Below are 20003 nucleotides of genomic sequence, written 5' to 3'. Positions count from 1 at the left end.
GAAGTTTGACAGCTTTGATGTAACACTGGCAAAAATCCCATATGATCCATATATCAAATTATATAAAGATCTAGAGATCAGATAAGTGTATCTCCAGAAGAATATGCAAAAATAATTAGAAGTCTAATGTTTTTAATGATTACAATAGACATAATATTTCTTTTGCAGTGAATAAACTCAGTTTATATACACATAACCCGAGTGATTCTCATTGGAAAGTGTTGAAAAGAGTGCTCCATCAATACCTTAGAGGTACTATGGACTAGGGTCCTGACTATACAGGAATTCTAGTAGTAATGGAGGAGTTCTGTTGGTAGACGTGCAGAGTTCATATATAACACTTGATCTAGCAAGCCAAGAAGTTGAGTGGCCAAGAAATCTATTGGTAGACGTGCCATTGTAAGGGTGTCTAACACCTTTCGTGCCTATATATTGTGATTCAGAAATTGCCATTTACGTTGCAAAAAATAGTGTCTACAATAGAAAGGAAAGACACATAAGAGTAAGACATGAGTCAGTACGACATTTGATTACAAACGGAGCAATTAATCACAATGGAGTTGCGTATGTAAAATCTAAGAGAAATATTGCAGATACTCCGTGCTTCGGCGAGAATATCGCCATGAAGAAGATGAGGAACAATATAATGATCTTAACTAGAATGCTAAGTTCACAATTGTTAGCTAGTAGCTTTAATTTGCAGATGGTGAAATGATGAAGTTTTCAAAGACGCTAGCTAGCTGGATCCGAAAACGAAATGGCTGCACTAAGCTACCAAGTGGATGAAATTGATCAAAGACGCTAGCTAGCTTTTTTGTCTTTCTCTTAATTATTTGATGAAAAAGGGTTTAGGAGGGTGGAAATCAACTAGCCTAGGAGGTGGGCATGACGCAGCTAAGAAGGTACGAAAGGATGGATGAACTACAAAAGACTTAGCCCAATTCATTCGTGGATAAGCATAAAAATGAGGCACAAACTAGTTTTTGGGAAAACATTTAAATTTTGCAATTATGATTATTATAGTGTATGTAAATTATCTTATAAAAAATCTTGTTTCAAGTTACTCCATATTTGATATTAATATTTTTTTAATTATTTAAATTTTAGGTATGAAAATATATAACAAGTTTACAAGCAAAGGACCTATTTTTATTAATGTAATACCCAATATAGTCATCAATTATAGTGATTTTACTCAATGTAGTCATAAATGACTTTTTGTGCTCAATTTAGTCCTCGAATTTGATAGTTTCACACAATTTAGTTTTTTGTTAAAAATTCTGTTAGTTGACTATTAGAAATATGGTCATAATGGTAAGTTCCCATCCTTCATCTCATATGGGATGATTCCTTCTTCTTCCCCTTATCCATGCAGAAATTGAACATTTTTTTTTCTTAGAGAAAAGCTACAGGTTTCTAGTCTACTTGAGCTTGAGGGGGAGTATTAGGACTCTATGTATCTGAGTCACGCTATGATTGTCAATTCTAGTCTACCTAAGACTCCTCTTGTATATATATCTCCATTCACTATCATTGTAATTATTGAACTCTACTGAATACAAACATTACGTTCTCATCGTTGGAATGATAATATATATGAAATACAATTAGGAATAAGTCAATTTAATTATGTAAAATTTCTCTATAAATTTATCTAAATGTGTACATGATTAGAGACTATATTAACTTACAAAATTTTAATTATAATTTTGTATACTATCAAAAAAATACTTGACCAAATATATGAAATTGTAACAATATAATATTATTATATTATACATTTAAACATATTTTTAATTTTTTAAAATTTTTTTAAATGTAAATTGGTAATAACATAATTTTTTCTGTGCATTTCACGACTGAAAACAATGCTGCATAGATTGAATGTGCTCTTCAATTAACGATTGCGATGAATTTATTATTTTTAAATGTGAGTTTTAATTTAAAGGTAATATGTCAATCTATAGCATTTAATTGAGAATCCTCGAAAAGACTTTGATCTTTTGATTTTTGTTGATAATTTGATAAATTTAGGTGTCAAAATACCCCACTTTCTATATGTAGTTTTTTTTTTTTTTTGGTATTATTATTTGTGTTTGTGTTTGTGTTTGTTTGTTTGTTTGTTTGTTTTTTTTTTTTTAAAGATCCTATCAAACAAATTATCATTTATAAAATAAGTGAAATTGTAATTTAACAAATAAATACTCCGTAATACTTAACTAATAAGTATAAATAACTTTTAAAAAATACCTAAACAAAATTCAAGCTATAAATTAAAAAGAGTCAAGATGAAAATATAGCACTAATAAGATATAAAGTATATTAATCATATGAAGGATTGTAATACTTTTGATTAAAAATATAATACTTTTACATTTTGATTTAAAAGTATTATATTTTATGTCAAAAATATTGCATTTTCTCTTATAAGTAACAAACACTTGTCAAGATTATTACTTATAAGATCAGAGAAAGTATAATAGTTTTGATGAAAAATGTAATACTTTTACATCAAAATGTAAATGATGTAGCAAATACGGTGATTCCTACAAATCCGTAAGGTACGAAGGTTGAATCGTACGGGGATCTTGTGTTAGTCTACTTGTTGGTTTAATTCCTTAAGCTCGAGCTACGTGACAGTGGGTCAAAGGTTCCTAGGCTTAAAATAAAGGTCTAGGAATTGCCAAAAATCCACTGTCTTCGCATTTAATGTGGTATTTATAAGGAACGTGAGGGAACAGCTTCCGGCCTCTCGACATGCATGGCACGTGGACCACATGCACAAGGTGATGTCGGGGCCCTAGCTGATCCATGCACGTGTTCGTAGCTATTATATATTCTTGATTTCACTAGGTCTGCTACTCGAGGAGTAGACCTGGTATTGGTAAGGTGTAGACTATAGTACGATTGGGGATAATTCCTATCAGTAAAAATATTATATTTTTCAAAAAAAGTATTACAGTTGTCCAGGTAAGTAATAAATACTTTATTCATTATTAGTATTACATTTTTTAGTATAAGTATTGCATTTCAATATTGATCTAACCTAACTTGTGGATAAGTATACAAGTGAGGCACAAACTAGTTTTTGGGAAAACATTTAAATTTTGCAATTATGATTATTATATATACTGTATGTAAATTATCTTTTAGAAAATCTTGTTTCAAGTTACTCCATATTTTATATTAATATTTTTTTTTAATTTAAATTTTAGGTATGAAATATATAACAAGTTTACAAAGGACCTATTTTTATTGAGTTAATACCAATATAGTCATCGACTATAATGATTTTACTCAATTTAGTCCTAAATGACTTTGTGTGCTCAATTTAGTCCTTGAATTTGATAGTTTTACACAATTTAGTCTTTTGTTAAAAATTTTGTTAGTTGACTATTAGAAATAGGGTTCTAATAGTAAGTTCCCATTTGGGATATTCCTTTACTTCTCCTTATCCATGAACAAATACAAATTTTTGTACCAAACCAAATTCAATCCTAAATAAATAAATACAGAGTAAATAAATATTTGGGTATAAAGAAGGTGCCTATTGCTTTGTAAATCTCTTCTCAGTATTTTATTACTTTATTCAATCACCGCCGCCATGACAAATCCCTTCCGCCAATTCATTCCCCATCGTCTGGCTTTATATTCCAACCTCACATTGGCCCCTATAAAGGGATGCTACATTGGCTGATCTCTGGTTATATTTTTGTGTATGATCCCTATACTTGTCCTGAAAAAAAATTTCGTTTAATTTATGTACCACCGGGTGATGGCCAAATCACCATTGGAATATTTCAAGATCGTCTTCGGGCAACATATATTGGGGGCGTAGGTGATTATCCCATACATCTTATAATGGAGCTGAAGGACTACAACATGGGAAAGTGGAGTTTGGTGCACAAGATTTACCATAAAAGAACTCCGCTTCATTGGAACCTCTTGGATTCTGATCTTGATGATCCTAAAATTAGAGAGACAGGATTTCGCCACGGTGATGGAAGTGGTTTTTATTGGACTGATTCTGTTGGGTGGTGGGTTAGTAATGGGATTGCCTATTGGATTACTGAGCAGTGGTGGCCAACACCAGTGCCACCACTAACCTGCACAATTAAAAGTAAGTTAAAAAGTATTAGTTTTATACAATACTAGTATTTTCGCCCGTGCGTTGTACGGAATGGATTTGTTATAATATTTTAAGAATATTTGTATCGATATACAATTATATAAATTATAACATTGAATATTATATAGCGCAATTGATGAAATTGGTTGGATCGATTATGTTTTATGATGTTTTTCTTGCTTGAATTATAACAAATAATTGTCCACTTACCTGTGCGATGCATAGATAATTTTTTTTTTAATTATATATTGAGATAATAAAAATAAAGATGAAATTATAAAAAATTCTAATATTGAACGTGTACATTTATTTGATTATAAGATTAGTGCAAAAGTATTACTCAATTAATTGAATAATATATGATTTGTTTGTCTACAATTATCTTAAGAAGATCTATAAGTAATATGACTTATGTAATTATATTATTACTAAAATAAATATGGGAAAAATGAGAAAATAATTTAATTATGGTTATTATAAAAATAAATTCAACGATCAATGTTTAGCTTAATTACCATAATAATTATTAGCTAATTATTATTAGTCAATTACACTTATATATTATATATGTGTAATTATACTTTTATACTTTAAGTATATTCATTTTCACCATATTGCATTTAGTTTTTTCACCATATTGCATTTAGTTTTATCTTCCTCCTCTATATTTGAATGAATTAATTTTGATTATTATAAAAATCTAACAACCCATGTCAAATTAATTTTTTTAAAGTTTAAATAACTTAAAGTTTTCAAAAGGAAAGTATAATTATTTTTTATTAAATTTAAAAATAATTTTTAGTCAATTAGTAATATCATTTTCCTTTTCCGATAAATGATTTTACTTTTATTAATAGTGTTGATACGTGAATATAACAACGATATTACCAATTAATAGATATTAGTTAATTTCCATTTTACATTTTCTTACCAAATAAGCTTTATTAATTATTTGACCAATAAAATATTTAATTAATTGACTACAAAAGCTTGGGCGGGAAAAATGAAATAGGGGAATTTTACTTTTATATATAGTATAGATAGCATAGATAATACGTGTAAGTTTAATTTGGTTTAATTATTGATGTAATATGTGTACCTTTAATCTCCTTTAATTATGTCGTAATATGTGTACCACAAATTTCAATTCCTTAATTGATTACATAAATCTATAGTATGGCAAGCTATATTTTGGCAAGTATAAAAATAGTTTAATAAAAGTATAATGTGTGAATTAATTTCTTAATTACTATAGTTAAAGATTTTATTCAAAAGTAACTATTAGCATAACTTTATGTGTAATAATTTGTGAATTTGAATAATTTGCATAATTGTATGGACACAATAATTTGTAAATTAGCGTAATAATTTGTGAATTGGAACAATTATCATAATTTTTTAAATATCCTTTAATTATGATGGACTTAATAGGTGTATTATCAATTTCCTTAATTGATTATATTTTTTTGAAAAGTCCTTAATTGATTATATAAAAATATAAAATTTAAATAACGGAAAATATTAATTCATTTATTTCTATAATTTTTCAAAAGTAATAAAAGGAAGTGAATGGGCAATTGATATTATTTGAAGTGAAAAAAAAATCATCATAGGAAGGAATTCTCAATATTTAATTATACCATAATAAATTTAGATGTTAAATACAATTGGTAATTACCATGGGTTATTTAGATGGTATGGTAATTACCTATATATATTACCTAAATAAACAGATTAACATATGGATCAACATTATAAAAAATTGATGAAGCCTTAAGATATATTAGGAAAAGAATCAATTAATTAAAATATGATATATAGTACTAAAAAATTAAAATATGACAAAAGAAATTATATTAGAAAATTGATTAGCTAGTATCAATCCTGCTAATTTTTCGTAATACTATATTTGTAATTACCGTTATAAACATATTTAATAGAAAAATTTAATTAGGAACTTATATTAAGCATTTTGGATTATTATTATATTATTATTAATATTAGGAAAATTATATTAGAAAAATTATATTCGGAAATTATATTAAAAATTCTGAATTATTTAGTATTGTTATTATTATTATTATTATTATTATTATTATTATTATTATTATTATTATTATTATTATGATCTTAACAGCATCAGTATTATATTAATGTATAAATTTTATATTATTATTATTCATGCAATAGATCCACCTCATTATACCAAGAGGATTATTATTTTTATCCTATCCCAAAACCATAATAATATGCAAGAGTATAAGATAAACTTTTCAAAAGAAACACAACTAAGGGATAGAAATAGCAAGTAATTTTAATACAATATATTTATAACAACAACCAAACCAAATTAAAAAAGAAAATACATAGAAACTTCTCCATAAAAAAATAACTTTTAGAGATAGAAAAATATGTAATTTTACCACTGCATAATTGTAACAACAACTGAATTGAACCTTTGCACGACATTTGCTCCTCATCCATTGACCTTCCTGATCTAATTGCTGATACGGGTGGTAAAAGCACTCAACAATCTTCATCAGTTATTCTACACCCAAAAACCCCAATATATAATTCAAGGCCTTGAATCACGTTTACCTTTTTCCAATCCACTCTCTCATAGTCAACAAAATCTTTCTTCGGCTTCACTTGCGGGGAAGAATATGGTATGCTCTTTCTCCTCTTCCTCCGCTAACCCCTTTCATTTACCCTAGATGACACCGGTGTGAATGTTTGCGATTTACCGGTGCCGGCGACTACGCATAAAAAATCATCTTTTTCAACTGATTCAAGTAGGTCGGTGCAATTCTTGGTGCATGCACCACCTTAGCTTTCTCAGAGAAGCTAGATGGGGCTTCGTTATCGCTAGGAAATGGTATATCATCACCAAATTGAATTACAAAAAATTTCAAAACAATTGTTAACACGAAATCATAAACTAAACAATGAAAGGAAGAACAAGAAAGCATAACCATGAATCTAAAGAAAGAAACCAAAAGATTTTCACTTACTCTTGAGTTTTGAGCTTGTCCATCAGAGTTGTGATCGGAAACCTACGAAACGAATGCCAACTTTTCCGAGTTCAGAAGTTGTGAGGGAGCAATCTCTCATGCTCGGAACTTATATGAAAGAAATTGGGATTATGGCAATAAATTTTATAGAAATATATAAATGGTTAATTAATAAAATAACCATATATATATTTGGTTTTACTAAAATAATTCCCGTGGTATTATGGAATAAAATTAGGAAGAATGCTATTGGAGTAGAGGTTTTAATTTTCTTGGGATTATGGCAATAAATTTTATGGAAATATATATAGTTAATTAATAAAATAACCATATATATATTTGGATTTACTAAAATAATTCTCGTGTGATTATGACATATAATTTTACTAAAATAATTCTCGTGTGATTATGGCATATATATCACACCAATTATATAATCAATTATTCAATCAACAATTAATATATTACAATTATTCAATCACCAACATTTAACCATAATAAATTAATAATAAATTAATAATTAATAAATTAAATGAATAAATAAATAAAATAACTGAATTTACATATATACCACTAACTTTGGGCGGGAAAGTTTAGAAGGAGGATAAAGGTTTTATATATAGATAGATGAGATTTCTATGACTGTTTTTCCCATTCCAGCTCCCTTGTGATAGCTGCCATTTGCTTCTTATTATATATATATATATATATATGGCATATAATTCATATAGCTTGCTCAGCGGCTAGCACATTTTATTTGGATTATAGTTGTATCAATAATATTGAATTTAGATATTCTTTTCTTTTGATCCTAATATATTTAAATGGTATAATTGCAGATAATGAAAATACTCTTGGGAATTCATAGAAGAAAAGGTGAAAGTAGATATAGAGTTGTCACCTTCTCCCCATCTATTGGAAAAAGACAAATTTGGAGTTTTTTTTTTTTCTTGTTTCATTAATTTTATATGGAGTTACATTTCTAAGTATTGTTTTATTGATCTACCCCTTTTTGGGATTCATGTAATTTGAAGACCGGAGAGAAAACACAGCTCACTGGACCTTTATTTTATTGATGATTAAAATAACTTCTATGATTTGTTTTTTGTTGATGATTAAAATAACTTCTATGATTTGTTAATGATATGATAGGATGGTAAGCGTATCAATCGATATTTGCTCCATTTGGTCATTGTGTTGTTTTATATCATAACTATTTTCACAAATTTTACCTTGTACCAAAATCAGGAAAAAGTCCGTTTAGTTTAAGTTCCAAGATCCTCGATCAGTTGCATTGGTGGAGAAAATTAAAGTTAGTTCCACCTGTACATCAATATTTACATAGGGAACCTGTACATCAATGTTTACATAGGGATGAGACATCGGGTGGTTTTGATGGTTCATTGGGAACACTGCTTCCATAGTTCCATGGCAAAGTAAATTACAGTGTTTGGTTAGAGACGAAATTGCAATTCTCTCCTTTTACTGAATTGTATTGGGTAATCCATGAATTGGAATTTGGTGGTTGTGGGGAAGGAAAAAAGCGTGAAAATGACAAAAATATCCTTAGCTATTATTATTATTAGTATTAGTATTAGTATTTGTGCCTGTGCGATGCACAAACAACATTATCATAACTATTATTTTTTGTAAACAACATTTTTAGTCATACTCAAAGATTCTCCATTATCTCCACACATCCAAATTTTTAAACTTCTTAGATTACCTACCCTCGAAACATCTGATAGTGTTTGACCCTGACATTTATTTAGGAACTTGAATGATAAGCTCAGATCTGACGGCGGGAATTGCTTCCTTTGGAACTTGAATGATAAGTTCAGATCCAACAGTTTGCAGATAACTACATACTTGTTACCAAGAAGTCAAGCACAGTATGCATCCAGTTGAATGAGGTTGTATACATGTGAAAACTTAGCTGAATTTTTCCTTTTTGTCGCCAGTCTTTTAGCCATGAAGCAAGGAGAACATCAAGTAGTGCATTTTAGTTACCAAATTTTCTTGAGTTCAGGGCATTCTTAATGCACTTACCAAGAATGCTTAATTACTTAATGAGAGTCTTAATGAGGATTTCTCATGATTGTAGCTTAAGTGAAACCTTGAACAGCTTTGATTATTCAACGTCCTGATTTGAGTGGATTAATAGTTTATGTTTCTCTTGTGATCTTTGCTTTATTTAATTTGTTAATCTACTAGCCTTCCAAATGTGTTGTTATCTGGTGGAGGCCTAACAATTGTGTACCTGTACTGCCCCCACACATAACAAATGGCCACCAACTTCAAAACAATTTGAAATTGATTTACTATTTACACTATATCCCTACAAATTCAATCAACTTTCAAAAGTTGGCCCCAATTTTATAAATTATAACAAAACATTTAGTATTAACAAAAGATAAAACATAAAAGTATGTGGGGCAGCTTTTACTGCAATTTAGCAAGCTTGCTATCCACGTATATATAAAAAAAAATATTTAATCCACATCATTTAGCAAGTGGAGCCTTTGCTAGGTTAAGGACAACCTTAGGCTATCTAAGACTTTAGCTTAGGCTATCTTAGTAATCTTTTCGCCCCCTCAAAATGTCATATCACTAAATTTGTTGTGCCTAGGCTTAGGTCGAGCCTAGATCAGACCGGGACCGGCTAGTGTTAGGAACACATTGTAATTAGATTTTGATGATACCAATCTTAAGAGTTTAGACCCCTAAATTCTTTTGTCTTAAACTTAGGTCGAGTCCTTTCTCTACTCAATTCGTTATTCAGATCATTAACCCGAGTGAACATAATAAGCAAGTACTCGTGATGTCATTCAAGATGACAACACTCAAACAAATAGAAGACAACGAATCAAGATTTAACCCTAGCTGTTATCTCTCAGCGATTCGTAATCAGAGACGAAGGATAGAAGAATTGAAGACTCAAAGACCTGAAGATTCGAAGACAAAAGTCAAGAGGTTGCAAAAGACAGAACCACGGAAGGGTATACCTCTTGTGTGTTATCAAGGCCGAATAATAAAGAAAGATCATTCGAGAAGTTAAGGAGTGATTAGTAAAGTCAACCAATCGTGTTCGAGTGGACAAAAGGATCGAGTCGTTATCACAGCTAACAACTTGATAGGACAAGCCAGAGACATTCTCTGAGTGTCTATCACGAATTCATCTAGCTAGCTAAGCTAGAAATAGTACATACTACCATAAAAATGGCTCATCGACCTGGAATCCGGCATTGTTTCCAGCGAGCGGCGACAGTGAAATCTGGTCGTACTCATCGTCCATACCACTCATGAGGGAAAGATCCGGTAGGTCAAAAACTGTGTCATCGTCGACATTGGTTGTCAGCAAATGTTCTTGGGTGTTCTTGGCTGCTCTCGACTGGGCTCCGTCGTCGCTGTCGTCTGTCGACGGGAATGTGATGGCGGTAGCCCTGACAACAACACGTTATGGAAAGTAGAGATAGAGGGATAGGGAGAGAATGTGTCTTCATTCCATTAACCAACCCCATCTACAAAATAGGGTAGATACATATATATAATATGGAATCATAAATAACATACATAATGGAATAATAATAGGGTTGTTACAACTGTTACAAATGGTACAAATAATGGTCACCATTTATTGTTTACAACAAAATGAACATTTATCAATGATTCATATTTCAATGCTAGATCATCATCCATAGTATCATTTGTCTCTTTAGGTACAAAAATTATATTTTCGCCACCCGTTTTGCTAGCTTATGTTAACTCAATCTTCAATTCTATCTTATTTGCATCAATTTTATAATTTTACTTATTAAAGATAAATACTCTTTTACAACTCTTTAACTTGCATTGATTTTGAATACGAGATTATATATATATATATATATATATATATATATATATATATATATATATATATTACTCTTAGTCTGTAGAAAGTGAGCGTATCATTGTCTAAAGATATTTCTAAAATGACAAATTGCCCATGCCAAGGATATAAAATAAAAAAAAGTAATGAAATTTTGTACCCGTCCCACTCACATTCCATCACAAACTTGTCTAGAGACTCTTTAAATTCTTCCACACATTATTTAAGTAGTTCAAAAATGATTACTTGAAATAGATTCTTTTTTTAATTTTGTCCCAGACCTATAAAATGTTTAGACCGACTCTGCCATAAATGATTCACTTGTGCGGCCATAGCATGGAGGAATCGTGCCACCTCCAAAACCATAGGGAACATAGTTGGGAGCCCCACATCATAACCTTCATTCTCTATGTTAACACATTGTACTACTAAACTCTTTTGTTCGTGATGACTCACATCTAGCAGTAGATCAGAGCATATCAAAGCTAGGATCAAAGCATATTAGAGCAGAGATCAGAACATATCAGAGCTAGGATCATAACATATCAGAGCAGTTAGTTGTAATTCTTTTAACTGTTTAAATTGTTTTTTTTTTCACTTTGGAATAAATGTTTTTCAGGTAGCATTATGTAAAACAAATTTAAAAAATGGTTTATGAGAAAGAACAAATTGTAATAGATTAACTAGTAAGCAAGAAAAATCATGACTAACCCCGCAAATAGCATGTAGAATACTCATCCTTTTTGCGCCTGTCACATGGTCTCCATTGTCTACAACTCTACCCATCCAATACTTAAAATCAGCTTCACCTGTCGGCTGCATAGCAAAGCAAGATACTACCCAGACCTGCTGAGCGTAGGGGTGAGCAAAAAATCAAGATCGACCGAAAAACCGACGACTGATAACCGAATCGACCGAAAATTTTGGTTTTCGGTCGGTTATCGGTTATTGACTTAAAAAAAAAGTCGGTCATTTCGGTTTTTCGGTCGGTTATCGGTTTTGGACCAAAAAAAATAAAACCGACCAAAAAATCGAAGAAGATGCCCATACATTTTGACTTAGTCCATTACTTTTCTGCTACATATTGGTCCAATACTAAATTACAATATAAGTTTTAAATATAAAATACTAAAATAATCTAGCCAGCCAGTGCGTTAATGCATTACGTGTGTACTGTGTACAACACACGTATATGTATATGTATATATATAACTTTGTCAGGTTTTTGTTATGATGTGTGTTTGGTAACCCAGAAAATGGTTTTCGGAAATTATTTTTCGGACTTTTGGTGTTTGGCAACGTTCGGAAAATGCGGTCAATGAAAAATATTTTTAGTTGACCAAGGAAAATCAGCTCATTTTTCTGGAAAATGACTTATGGACAAAATTCGGAAGTCATTTTCCGGAAAAGGGCGTCTCGCCTGTTCTCGGCCAAAATGGTCATTTCTTAGTTTTCTTCCGTTCCGGCGGATTACCAGAACTGCTCTGGTTTTCGGCGGAAACTAGACGTCGGAACTTGCTATTTTTTTTCTTTTATAATAAATATTATTATTTTATATTTTTTATATTTTAAATAATATAATAAAATATACGTAGTATAATTAATTAATTATACAATCCTACTCATTTTTCAGATAAATAAACAAAACACACAAAGACAATTTTCTAGAATGCAACTAAATACATAAAATGAAACTGTTTGCAAAAAACATTTTCCAGAAATCATATTCCTTCTTTCCACACACACCCTAAGATGTTTTGGTATTTATATTCCAGAACCTGCAAGTTATTAACACAGTGAGTGTTGTAAAGAGTAATATAGGATTTTTTTTATACAATAATACCTTCTCGATATTCGGTCAAATACTGCAATCCTTAAATCATTTGTTTTTTTTTTTTTCAAAAGTAATCCTTATATCATGAAGTGCATTATAGATTTTGGTGTATGTGTATGTGTTATGAGGTAATTTTTTATGTATTGTGTTATGAAATTCTATATTTTATAAATATGAATTATGTGCCTCGTTTTGATTCCGCAAATTTTACTGTCGATCGCGGTCCACAATGGATTGTGAACCATGCATCAAAACTACGTCGTTTTGATTAATGAAAACAAACGGTTAAAACAGTCATCGTTCTGTGCCGTTAACTTTCAGTTTATATACACTGCAGTTACATTTCAACACAACTGTAGTTCCTTTTTGATATAAATGTAGTTTAATTTGACATTATACATTCAAATATGTGTAACTGTTATTCAGTTTCCTTTCAACACAACTATAGTTTCTTTTATAATACACTCAAAAATGTGAAAATGTTATTTAGTTACATTTTATATACACTGCAGTTTCCTTTCAACACAACTACAGTTTCATTTCGATATAACTGCAGTTTGATTTGATAATATAAAAAACAAATGTGAGATAGTATCTTTTGAGATGAACTGTAGTATCATTTAGGGGTGGGCAATTCGGTTCGGTTAAACCGAACCGAACCGAACCGAACGATTTAGTAAAAACCGAACGGTTCAGGATTCTTGTATACTGAACGATTCGGTTAAAAACCGAACTGCACCGAATTCCTTCTAATAATAATAATAATAATAATAATAATACTAATAATAATGATTAAAAAAGAAAAAGTAAATCTAAGTTTCTTGATGCCTACTCCATCGTTTAGTCATATCTTCACCGGTATCTCTCTTAAATTTGGATTGCTATGTTAATTTTGTGTTTGAATTGTTTTGTTGTTATGAAATATTTATATTTTAGACTTTAGATTATGCGAATATGTATTGTTTGGTAGTGTGTCATTTGGAAAATTAGTAAATGTTGAAAATTGAGCATTCTAAACCAAACCGAATCCCGAACCGAAACCGAACCATTTCATACCGAACCGAAACCAAACCGAACTTTATTGTAAAACCGAATGGTATCATTTTTTGTAATACCGAAATACCGAAATCAAAACCGAAAAAAAAAATCGAACTGAATCCCTAAGTGCCCACCCCTAGTATCATTTACGGAGCTTCGTTACGACTTATGGCAGTCGTTTCTCCTACTTAATGAAATAGCGTCGTTTTGTGGACCATGATCCACCGTATAATGACTCTTTTGATTTAGAGTCCCTAATGCAATGTGCGCCTTGGTCCATGGTATAAATTACCATATAGTGAAACTCTGCATAGTTATCTCTACATTCATCATTAAAGATGAAATCGCAGGCCTTTCAACGCCACTTGAATTCTGAATTCCGGAGGCCCTTCGCTAACCAAGCTTTTTGGACAAGGTAGGGTCCGTGCAGAGCATCTGTAGACTCTGAAACCTTGTCTCTCTCCTCTCTACCTCATTTTTCTGCTCGCGTGAAGGAGTTTTCTTCATCACCGGAGATGCCCAAAGAGAATTTGAGGTGGTTTGGTTCAAAAATTGGTTAGCTAAAGATTTGCAAACAGGCAATCCCTTGGAAAAAAGGATGTTGAAGCTTTTCAATAACTAACAGGTAGTGGAAGTCATTCTCTCATAAAGAGCACAGGAAGCATCTTTCTGACAATCATTTCCTGTACTCCATTTCCTCCCCCTTTTTTGTTGGTATTTGATCAAGTAATGTTCCATTCAACATTGTAATAGGGTTCCAAGTTGCAGTCAACATGGTTCTTAGTTCGAGGTGGTTTTTGGAGTTATCTATCAGCCTTCCTTATTTGAGCACAATCTAAACTGATTTATTTTTTGTGGTCTTTTACCAACTAAGATAACAAGACGAGCATCACCTATAACCCACTTGAATAGCGGCCGCAAACTTTCCTATAAATCAAAAGCAAGTTAACTTCGTGTGAGGCATATTATCTATCGGCAACTATGGGCAACTTAAGTTGGTTTACCTTTTGTGATCCTTTACCAGCTAAGGTCACAAGATGGGCATCACTCATAACGCACATTCAAATAGCAGCGGCAGACTTTCTGTTAAATCAAAAGTTTTAAGCAAGTTAACTTCATCAAAAGTTTTAAGCAAGTTAACTTCGTGGGAGGCTGGGAGTTATTTATCGGCAGCTATGGACAATTTAAGTTGATTTACTTTTTATGGTCCTTTACCAGCTAAGATCATAAGATGGGCATTACCCATAGCACACATTCAATGATGGGCATTACCCATTGCACACATTCGAATAGTAGCTGCAAATTTTTTCATAAATTAAAAGTTTTAATCAAAAGCTAAGGCACTTGATGGTTTTCAAGAATGAACACAAACAATAAAAGAATCTGTTCATGTGCTTGCACACAATATTGCCAAAAATGTTACCTTTTGCAGCTAATAAGTACTGCACAACATGAAATGGTTATCTTGACTTGACTCCAATCATCTTTACAGAACTCAAGGAATCAAACACAAAATTTTCAAATTCTGCTGCTGTCAAAAAGAGATTGTATAGTAATTTGAGAAATGACAGGTGTCAAGGGTGTATTTATAATTGAAGATAGAAAGATTAGAGAGTAATGTACAGTTATCCCTTTCATGGAAAACAAGAGAAAGGTGACAGAACTCTAGCCCAAGCTACTACAGGCAAAACAGATGAAGAGAGAACAAACAAAGAAACCAAGAACTAAGAACATTAGTCTAATCACACTCCCTAAATTTACATTTGAAAGTCTATGGGGGGAAACACTTGAGTTATTATTGCAGCTTCAACTAGTTATGCTAGGAATCTCGACGGTTCAGTGTTCAGTTTCTACTGCCTTGAGTTACGGGGAAAGTGCATACCCTGCTGCTACTACAGTTATTGCTGTAAATGGGTGAAGTGAAATTCGATCTGAAGCCGGTGATGAAGAGGCGTTGAGCTTATCAGAGCTTTCTTGATGTCTGCCTGCAGTTCTCGAATAGGAATTGCAGCCAAAAAGTTCTTGATGTAGAACTTGCATGACTCTTTCCCATGACACAGAATTTCCTCTTTCTCATCAGTTTTCATCGGCTCCTCGAGCCCTGGAACAGCTTTGCTGTCTATAGAACCCTCGTCTGGATTGCTAATACCATTTTCTTGCGGTGATGGTGCTGGCAGTTGATAGATAGTTGTATCCTTGTCAAACTTCAGTATGTAAGCCTGATTACAGCCCTCGTAGAGCCTCTCACCTAAAGTATCAATGATATAGTAAGCTTCGGGCTCAACCTTGAGGACAAAAAAGTGGTCGTTCCAACTGACGATATAAACCTGGGGTTCACCGTTAGCACACTCTGATCCTGCACTGCTAATCTCATCCCAAATATTGTCGAATGACATAGCGCCTTGCAAAAAGTCGAATCTTCCATCTTCCATGCCATCCGGATGAAAAAACCCGATGAAAGACTTTCCTGGAACAACAGATATTGAACGAATTTTGGCTTGAAGGATAGTCTCGAGGTCAAAATGCTTGTCGGGAAACCTTTCCCTGTAAGTTTCGTCCTGACAAAGATTCCTCCATTCCAAAGAGCCCTCTCGGATCAAGGTATCGAACTGTGACTTAATAGGCATGAGATCACGATTGCTCTGCAACCATTCAGCAATCACGGCAACAAGTGCCGTGCATGCACTTTCTCCTGCAGCGCTTTCACTTCGCTGATCAATGGAAGCAAAGAAAACCCGCGCTTGAAGTTTCATGTTTCCATCCCGACTCGTTATTTCATTCTGTTCCCAACAGCCTACAGCGAAACTATCATCACCAAACTCCGACACCGAAGATCGATTTGCAATGGAATCTTCCTCGGCCTTATGCCACTACAAGATAGGAGACATATTAGGAAAGAGTTCCAAATAAGGACCTTCTTGAATCAAATAACATACACATGTAAGCAATATCTTGTAGACCTTGCATATAAGATTGAATTTAAAACATTAAACATTTAATGCTTGAATGCTTGATAAAATTTATATATACATATATAAAAGAATTACGCATAAAAAAAGCTATCAATAGATCCTTACCCCAAAAGGAACACATTCGTCAGAACTGAGCTGTCTACGATCGTAGTCAATGTCATCTCCACCTTCTTCCCCATACGCCTTCAGTAATGGCTCCCCTTTAGATATCGGGGACCTGAAGCTCAGCTTCCTCTTTCTCCAAGGTAAGATACTACGCTTTGATTGCAAAACCACTGGCGGCACTGGAACAGAAGCAATCGGGTCCTCCATCTGTGAGCCTACATATGATCTGCGATTGCTATAGTAAACAAAATCCTCATCTCCGGCACTGATCCTTCTATTAGAATAAAACGATACTCCTGCGTAATTGGCATAGGCCAACGTGCCATAACTAAATGACTTCCTTATTGCACAGTCCTCCTTGCCGTCTTCTGGTTCCCCTTCCTCGAATTCATCGAGTGACTCGGAGTCAAAAGCATATGCATACTCACCCTCGTCGCTTCTCATGCATCTGCCGTCAGAGCCATCATCTTCTCGGCAAGGTTTTTTAGCTTTCCTTGTTGACACATACTCGGTAAATATCTTCACGTTTCTGAGCCCAGCTTTTAATGCAGAAAGCTCATTTTTCTCGGTTGATGAGCTTTCTCCCAACCTCGGTGGAGATGTGGCGGACACCACAGGCCTCTGAAGTGACTCAACCGAATCTTGTGCAGCTCTTAGTTCCAATAAGCTAAGCGATACCTGCATGACAAATCAAGATCTAAATTACAAATTTGTGCCGAGAAGGCGAGAAGAAATAACTTTACAACATTAAGAGCGATACATACGTAGAGAGAGGGGTGAGACTCTGACGAACACCCCAAAACGGCTAACGGGATATTTATGTCAAATTCCTTCTCTTCTGTCTTGGCAGCAAATTCGGCAAGGTTTACGCTGGCTATTCCAAAAGTAGGCGCCTTATTCTTAGCACCTTGAAACCCCTGAAATATAACAGAAACCAACTAGGTTTCAAACACAACACAACAACACTACACAGGGAACTTCTTTCCAAATCCAGCTGCCATCAAAACAAAATGGTACATAGCAATCAAGCGAGAGAGTAAACTATATTCAAGAAGCGTAGTTATTCAATTTCCAAATTGGTTGCAAGCATTTTAATACACAGGCAACCTAAGAACCCAATAATACAATTTAGTTTCAGTATTATCAACACCATTAAATCAAGTCCTAAAGTGGATCTCTTAAACCCAAACTGCATGACCTTATATAGATTCAGAATAAGTTCAATTCCTTTAATGCTACAGTATAGACACTCTTATTCTACATGTATTTCTTGTTTGCAGCCACCACTGATATCCATACATATGTGATGAAAATTCATAAAAACAGATATTAACACGATGACAAACCTTTTTAATGACATACATTTAAACAATTTATTGTCATGACACAAAAATTAGGTTCCCATCTTACCGTATAAATGTTATTGCTTGCAATCAGCAGGAAACAAACCAAAATCAACAAGTAATGGATTCATAAATCCTGATAAACTAACTCCGCTATATTCCAAAACATCATAGTCTCCTGGAAGCACATCATATGACATTGCATCTAACATCCATCTTATAAAACCAACTTTATTTCCAACAGTAACAAAATTCAATCCACAGACTATCAGCAGGCATGAAAAACACTCAAAAATTACATATACACCATGTTCAAGTCTTCAAGATGCCTCATATAGTCATACCCCTTTTGGCATTTCCCTTCATTTTTTTCCATTTCATTATTCAGATCAGATGAAAGAATGATTCTTCTGTAACCACACACCCCCCCCCCCCCTCCAGTCCACCCCCAAGGAAAGCAAAGAGAAAAGGAATCCAATATATATCACATCAAATGGAGACAGAATAAGGAAGAAACAGATAAAATTCAAAGAGAAATCCAAGCAAAATCATAATAAATAAATAAACAACATGGAAATCCTAAATTATTATCTTTCCATTTGTTGTTCTTTTTCAAGACCACAAATCACAGCTATATTTACTTGAGAAAAATAGGAATAGGAAAATGGAAAAAAAAAAAATAGAAGTAAAGAAAATGAACTCACATTCAACAATACAGTGAAGCTGATCTCCCAGGGGTGAAAGACATTGTCCCTGTGGGCGGAGAGATTACACGCGCTCTGGAACTCCTCATCCCACTCGACCAAAACGGCGCCGTCTGGGCCAATCTTGAACCTCTCTTCTCTGGTGCAGTTCCTCTTCATCGTCTTCCTGAAGGAGCTCAACGCAATCCTGGGGGGCCCTTTCCACCTGATCTCCACTGAAGCCCCATCACAAGCGCCTGCACCCTCCTGCACCCAATCCCCCCCATCTCCCAGATTCTCAAGCCTCCGCACAACAAGCTTCACGTCGAATTTCTTGGAAATTAGCGGCGGCCATGGCCGCCACCTCATCATCTTCACCCCCATTTTCGATCTTTAGAGAGAGAAACACAGTAAAACCCAGATTTCAAGAGACCCAAAGAGCTGATCTTTGTGGGCGGTACTTTGGACGGAGAAAGGACTGAAGATCTACCCGGACCAAATGAGATTTATGTCAAATGGGTTTGGAGATTCTCAATGTTCTACTGTGGGTGTTCAGGATTTGCCTCTTTGCACAGGAGAGAGGGGGAGAGAGAGAGAGAGAGAGATTATGCCGTTACAAAAAGATTTGGATTTTGAAGAAAAAGAAACAGATGTGCATACGCATATACACATATATAAATATATACATGTATATATAGTAGTCTGTATGTGACAGCGTTTATAAGAGTATCAGCAAACAAGATGGTGGTTACATCGAGATTAAGGAATAGGGTTTGGATAATTGGATTTTCTATCGATTATTTGTTGGTATTGTATTTTCCAAAACCTTATACAGTTAAGTCATTGCTTACATTCTCGTACCAACCATCATAATCATAGATTCATAAATATAAAGATAAAAAATATTAAAATTTTGTAATTAACTTATAATAACATGTTACTCGCAAATTATCTGTCACGTAGAATGTCACGTAAATTAATATTTTTAAAAATATTTTTTATAAAAATTAAAATAGT

General features: G+C 33.1%; 1 protein-coding gene across 1 annotated transcript; it reads right to left on the bottom strand.

Moving 5' to 3' along the window:
• Nucleotides 1-15436: 15436 nt before the first annotated feature.
• Nucleotides 15437-19654, bottom strand: LOC115996044. Its single transcript, XM_031235192.1, has 4 exons — nt 19008-19654; nt 17725-17877; nt 16961-17638; nt 15437-16753 (listed from the first exon to the last, which is right to left on the bottom strand). Exons 1-4 carry the CDS (start codon nt 19368-19370, stop codon nt 15782-15784), a joined length of 2166 nt encoding a protein of 721 aa, XP_031091052.1. The 5' UTR covers nt 19371-19654; the 3' UTR covers nt 15437-15781.
• Between the last annotated feature and the right edge of the window lie 349 nt (nt 19655-20003).

The sequence above is a fragment of the Ipomoea triloba genome, chromosome 1 (genome assembly GCF_003576645.1).
Source record: "Ipomoea triloba cultivar NCNSP0323 chromosome 1, ASM357664v1".
Classification (NCBI taxonomy): Eukaryota; Viridiplantae; Streptophyta; class Magnoliopsida; order Solanales; family Convolvulaceae; genus Ipomoea; species Ipomoea triloba.
The sequence above is the reverse complement of the archived record's forward strand: the minus strand, read 5'-3'. Positions and strand labels throughout refer to the sequence as shown.

Excerpts from the sequence above, each read along its gene's own strand:
- LOC115996044 (XM_031235192.1), bottom strand. The coding sequence starts at position 19,370 with ATGGGGGTGAAGATGATGAGGTGGCGGCCATGGCCGCCGCTAATTTCC. Across the intron at positions 17,878-19,007 it reads GCTTCACTGTATTGTTGAAT|GGGTTTCAAGGTGCTAAGAA; the intron begins GTGAGTTCATTT and ends GTTATATTTCAG. Across the intron at positions 16,754-16,960 it reads ACGAATGTGTTCCTTTTGGG|TGGCATAAGGCCGAGGAAGA; the intron begins GTAAGGATCTAT and ends CCTATCTTGTAG.